At 36.3% G+C, this 6,331-nt stretch overlaps 1 protein-coding gene across 1 annotated transcript; it reads right to left on the reverse strand.

The window, feature by feature from the left end:
* Window positions 1-308: 308 nt before the first annotated feature.
* Window positions 309-5,391, reverse strand: LOC147570045 (uncharacterized). The gene is made up of 8 exons (XM_086656613.1): window positions 4,988-5,391; window positions 4,051-4,251; window positions 3,244-3,656; window positions 2,548-2,733; window positions 1,968-2,160; window positions 1,411-1,487; window positions 1,068-1,221; window positions 309-822 (listed from the first exon to the last, which is right to left on the reverse strand). The coding sequence occupies exons 1-8, from the start codon at window positions 5,384-5,386 to the stop codon at window positions 523-525; spliced, it is 1,923 nt and encodes a 640-aa protein (XP_086512739.1). The 5' UTR covers window positions 5,387-5,391; the 3' UTR covers window positions 309-522.
* Between the last annotated feature and the right edge of the window lie 940 nt (window positions 5,392-6,331).

Raw genomic sequence — 6,331 nt, forward strand, 5'->3', positions numbered from 1 at the left:
AATAGAGGGAGGTTCGAGAGTTTGGAGAGACAAAAAAATTAGTGATGGTAGTGGGAGGCTGTTATGTGTCTGTAATCTGCCTTAACAACACAATCACAAGCTACTAATTGTCTGCAAAAGATCCAATTAATTACATTGTCCTATCATATTATCCTTCATCCACAAGCCAAAAAAGAATTTACATAGAATTTAAGAAATAATTGCATATACTATATAATGTTTCGGAATTTAAGAAGTCATCAGTAGCCTAAGAATTCCATGTAAAACAAAAAAATGAATTTACAAAGTAAATGACGATTAAACCGAAATTTGTCAAGTATGTGTTTTTATTAGGTAAAAGAAGTATATCCCTTGAGCCATAAAGACATGTTCTAATGTCTATTTCTGTAACAATGGTCATCATCTGTTCATACAAAATATCACAAGCATGAAAAAGAAAGTCATAAGCAGTCCATAAACAGTGAGCGGTTCCCGTTTTCTTGTTTGTTGGCTGAAATCACTTACTCGAAACAGGCTAGAGCATTATAAATCAAAATAATGACTGGTGAAGAGGACATAATTTGCTCTTCGCCTAGTTCTAGATGTAACTTTACATTTCTCGATTAAGATCTTCTTCATGTTAGGGCAGCTCGAAACAACAGTTGCGACTCCAGATGAAGAAATAAATGGGCAATCATCCATAATGCAAGACTCGAGCAATCTGCATTTCTTCACTAGATGGGATAAACCAGCATCTGTTATTTGCCGACAAGAAGATATCACTATATCTTTAAGTAATGGGCATCCTTCTCCTATCTCTGCCAACGCTGCATCCCCCAATCTCTGTTGAAACAAAACATTTATGTATATAGGGCCTGCTTGACGGATGTGCGAGATTTCATTTCGTTTCGATTCAAGAAAACCAAAACTTTTTAATATATATATATATATATATAGTGTGTGTGTGTTCTGTCTTAATGGGGTTATTGACATCTTGTTTCCAAATATCAGAAATTAAGAAATAACAACACAACCAATGTTCGTCTAGTAGATAATAAAGTTTAAAGTAGAGATAGAAAGTCACGTGCCTTAAGAAGATCGACATTAAGGTAGACAAGCTGAGGGCACCCCCTTGCAACAGCTATCACTCCAGCATCACCAATAAGGTTGCAACTACTAACATCCAAACGTTGAAGTGAAGAGCAACTCTTACCAATGGCGATAAGGGCATCATCCGCAACACTGGTAATATCAACATTGAATAGTATCACAATTATGTTCAAGACTCCTATAAAGTAAACCTAACTCGTAAGTCGTAACCTATCTTACAGGATAATAAATGTATTCCTGAGGGTAGCTAATCTTTCTTTATTGAAAAAAAAAAAAAAGAAAACAACTTATTATGAAAGAAGAAAAAGAGAAAGAAATCACCTGTCACAACCAGAAATTCTCAAGTCGGTGAGATGTTGACAGTTAGCGCCAATAGCTACGATTCCCTTGTTTCCAATCTACATGAAAGGATAATTATATTAATAAGTATCTATCTCAACAAGTCTTTAAGATGTTAACCTCAAGATTTCAAGAAATGACCACACGAAAATTTAAATCTTATTTAAAATCCTAATTTCATGCCTTAAGCTTCACGGATTAACCATCGCTCATCACCCCACCCTATTAGTTGTTTTACCCACTTATCACCTTAGAAACAGTGAAAACAAACTTAAATTAATGCAGCAACTTTTTTCTCCGACGATAATATCGAGTCTACCTTATGATGTAAGGTGGTATAGCTCCTCATAGCAGAAGGCACTATTCTATGTCCCCAACCCCCTCAACCTAATCGATTTTACACTTTTCTTGATGGACCATAATGAACATTGATGTTTGATAGTTCAAATAACATTATTCTGCATATTTGAGATGCTAAGATGTTGTAGAAAAAGATTACTCAGACAAAGGTAAAAGTTTGACATCATTGAACAAGGTACCTCTTCACATTGCCCAATATGAAGCTTCTTCAATCCTTTACAACCCCGAGCAATGTGGCATAACACATCATCTCCTATAACTGAACACTCCTCCAACTCGAGAGCTTCTAACCTTTTGCAACCTCTGCCAACCTCAAGAAACGCATCACCGCAAACATCTAAGCAGTCTTTTATAATTAGTTCAGAGAGATTTCTGCAGACATTAAAATAAAAATGCACATTAAGTGCCAAAAAATGATCGATAGAGTTAATAGTTCAACTAATTTTTCTGAAATCCAGAGTGCGACAGAAGATAGTTTCGCTTTTTTGAAACAAAAATAAGAAGATAAAAGTCGCCACTTGCTCATTTTTTATTCGATGAACCTATTTTTTTGCCGCTTCCGTAAACATGAAAACAAAATTTGTTAAATATTAAATGTCGAATGATACCAACACTAATGAATATGATGAATCACATATTACTCTCTCTAATTTGAAATATATATCAAGTGAATACATATACAACATATGCGACTTTGAGAACAATGAACTTGCAAGAAACAAGGCAACTTAGCTATTCAAAGAGTAGACATAGACTTACGGGCAAGATCTTCCAATAGACTCCAATCCAGCTGTTTCAATACTATGACATTGAATAAGTTCAAGATGTATAAGCCCAGGACAACCAGATGCAATTGCTTGTAGACCCCGGTCGCTCAAGGAAGGACAGTCAGTTAGAGTAACAGATTTCAAGTTTTTGCATCCAGACCCAATTGCAAGGAAACTCCTATAAGTTATAAACATGAGAATATAAACAACAAGATCTTCGAACCAAAATATGAGACTCCGATGTGAATCAACAATGCGATGGGTGGGTGGGGGAGCTCCCCTTTGATTTAGAAATGAAGTATTGGTATCCTTTTGGCATTCATAAAAAATATTAGATAGATTACAAGAATACATAAAGGAAATCATGAAAATAGATAACTTCGCAAATAGGTAATAACTAAAACGATCTAAGACAAACTTACATAATCTTTTCAGTGACAAAGAGGTGTGGGCCAAGAACAGGTCTATACAAATATAGTTTGAGTATAGATTTGTCTAGTGTTGGACTTCTTTTCTAAGAAGTAAATCTACATATCTCATGCAGATATCTAACTCTAGATTTACGGACATTAACTCATGTTAGATGCAAGGTACGTCGAATTTCTTGTCCAATAGTAACTTTGACGGCTAATATTTTCATTTTTATTTTTATTGGAATACCATAAATAGTCATAAGAACATATCTAACCTCTCGGTCAATGTATAATAATCGCATAAATCTAGCAACTCCAATGACAAACAGTAGGCACCCACAACTTGCAAAGTCTCGTCCGTAATATTAAAGCAATATAGCTTTAGATTCTTCAAGGATGGGCATCCTCTTGCTATTGAAAGCATCCCTTCGTGTAGGTTGTTGATGTGGCCTAAAAATTCCAATGCCAAGGTCTGAAGACAGGTGCAGTTACGCCCCACAACATCCAAGGAGAGATTGGTAATATTTTTGGAACCTGTTAATGTCAGAGCTTTCAACGACTTCCCACAACCGACAGCTATTTCGATCACACCTGTATCAGTCAAGCCTCCAAAACCTAATTTTACATTTTCCAATTGTTTGCAGCATTGTCCCACGGCTGCTAGACTTTGATCTCCAATATTACAGTCCTATATGAGTCAAAATTTACACATAATATTATGTATAAAGGAATTAAGCAGTAATATAATATATATACTTTATGCACGTCCAATTCAGGTGAAGTTTTAAAAGCGTCTCGTGTGGGTATTAAAGGTGCCTCCTTCCATCACAAACTCCCCCTAAAATTTGCCTTGAAGGAGACGCCTTCAACCATAACAGGAGGTGTCTTTAAAACTTCCCTTTCATGAATTGTCCACCACTCCTTGATAAACTGTGAAATACCATTATTATTGCCTACTAATAAATAGAAGAGACACGTCATATGATATTCAAATGCCAAACCACAACAATTAAAGTCTTTGTGGATAGACGAAATACACCATATAAAAAAAACAAATCATTTTAGAAGAGATAAATATTCACCAGTAATTCTAAAGATTTCAGGAATCGACATCTCTCCACCAAGGACTCTAGTCCTACACTTGTCACAAAAGGACAATGTAGCAAGCTTAGTGTCTCGAGCCTATTGGTCTGAGCCAGATAAGACAACCCAACATCTGATAATGTACATTGTTCAGAGTCTTGCTCATCATATCGATCTGCCAAGGAGTAACGCCTTTCGTCCTGTAAGAAGAGTGATATAATTAACATATCATCATGTAAACAACATCCAAGTTCGAATAAAGAGTCTACAATATCTAACAACCAATTATATATATACATATATATATATATATATGTGTGTGTGTGTGTGTGTGTGTGTGTGTGAAAATAAAAAAAGAAGATAATGTTAAATTTGAAGGGGGAAAAAGAACAATGTTGCCTGCTATGCCAATTGCTCTAGTGCATGCTACGTATACATGTATGCGATACAATTATACACTACCATACGAGTATATATGTTAGGAGTATACGTCTTTGGTTCGTATTTTCCTAAACAATAAATAGTTTGTATGATGCGTGTATAATAGATACGCGCATACTCTAAAAGCTTTTATTTCCATAAAATATAAAATCTAAACTAGTTACCTAAAAGAATCCGCATAGTTAACTACACAGCTAGTTATTACCTAAGCGTGTATTATAGATCGCGAATCCACCTAAACCGGGTATGGGAATTTGCGCATTGAAGTCTCAAACCAACCCACTATTATTACTATTATTATCATATATCATATATCATTCTCACATTTGGTATTAATTTGACTCATATATGAATTAAGTTGTGAAATTGGATTTTGATATTGGATTTAATAATAAGATGAATCGGTACGAAGATCATTCAAATGAAATTATATACTAGATTAAAACCCTAATGCAAAAAAAAAAAACACAAACATTTCAAATGAAACACACTTACATTATTCTGTAGATGCAAATAAATTGGTGAACCTCCATCGATGTTAATATTTCTAATATTAACAAATCGAGCAGTCAATAATTTTATCAGGGCATCTGGATTATTAGAAGGAGTGGGGCTAATTGTATGACGACTCAAGTTGGTGAGTTTGAGCCATCTTTTGCATACAAGAGAACATGAATCGGTATCCGATTTTGATCCCTCAAAACGACTCAATATCTCAAGAAGCGATTCATCAGGTAAAATTCTGTTTATCAAATCACCACTTCCAACCATTTTCCGTAAATCCCGAGAAGGAGATAGAGAGAGAGTTTCGAGAGAAAGAGAGAGAGAGAGAATTACGAGAAGGAGAGAGAAGAGTTCTACCAGAAGTTTTAAAGGTGAGTCTATTGGGGCCATATTTTTTACTCGGGTTAAGTAAGACATCACTTGTAGTCTTGTACTAACCCTAATCTGTCCTGTTCTTGGGCTGTTCTCGAACTACCTTGATCTATGGGCCTCTGACTGCTCAGTCTGAGTCTATTGGGATTTGGGGCCATCTTTTTTACTCGGATTAATTAACACGACAATGGGACTAGACCTAATCTGTCGTGTTATTTGGTTGTTCTCGGACTGCCTCGATCTATGGGCCTCTGACTGCTCAGTCCGAGTCTACTGAGATTTGGGGCCATCTTTTTTACTCGGGTAAATTAACACGATAGTGGGACTAGACTTGATCTGTCGTGTTATTTGGCGTTTCTCGGACTGCCTCGATCTATGGGCCTCAAACGGCTCGCGGAGAGCACCAAGAGAGGGGTGGGCTAAGACCAAAAGGGCGCACCTTTAAAGAGACCCGAATTTTACAGGTATCTGTCGATAGCGTTCACCCATTATTGGTGTGTTTCATCAAACAACGCACACCTGTCCCTCAAAGATGGTAGTCCAGTTGGTTAGTGCATTACTCTGCAATGCAAAGGTCCCATGTTCGATCCACTGGAAGTGCAAGTCCGCGGAATATTGAACTTGGGTTATTATTAGTATAAATCGTGTAATAAATTTGCCAGGTTTTAGGCCTTCTCATCTTGTTTGGCTTTAACCCTCTGTCATGATTTAGTTTAGGCGGTTATCGTGCTTATCACATATTCGTGATGTATCAATGCCTTGTAGCGACCAACATAGAACGTAGTTGATTTTTTCTCTGGAGACATGCTTGACCGAGGGCTTCGCCTCTAGGGCCCTTCAAAACAATTTAATTTTGTATTGGTAAGTTATTCTAGACATATAAAGTTAAAACAAGTTTAACTCAGTTGGTCGGTTAACTGGTTTTGGTAGCAGACCAATTCGATCTCTAACTTTGTCATCATT

Source organism: Eschscholzia californica, unplaced genomic scaffold (assembly GCF_041429995.1).
Source record: "Eschscholzia californica isolate CP2 unplaced genomic scaffold, dmEscCali1.0.p SCAF_1, whole genome shotgun sequence".
In the NCBI taxonomy this organism is placed as follows: domain Eukaryota; kingdom Viridiplantae; phylum Streptophyta; class Magnoliopsida; order Ranunculales; family Papaveraceae; genus Eschscholzia; species Eschscholzia californica.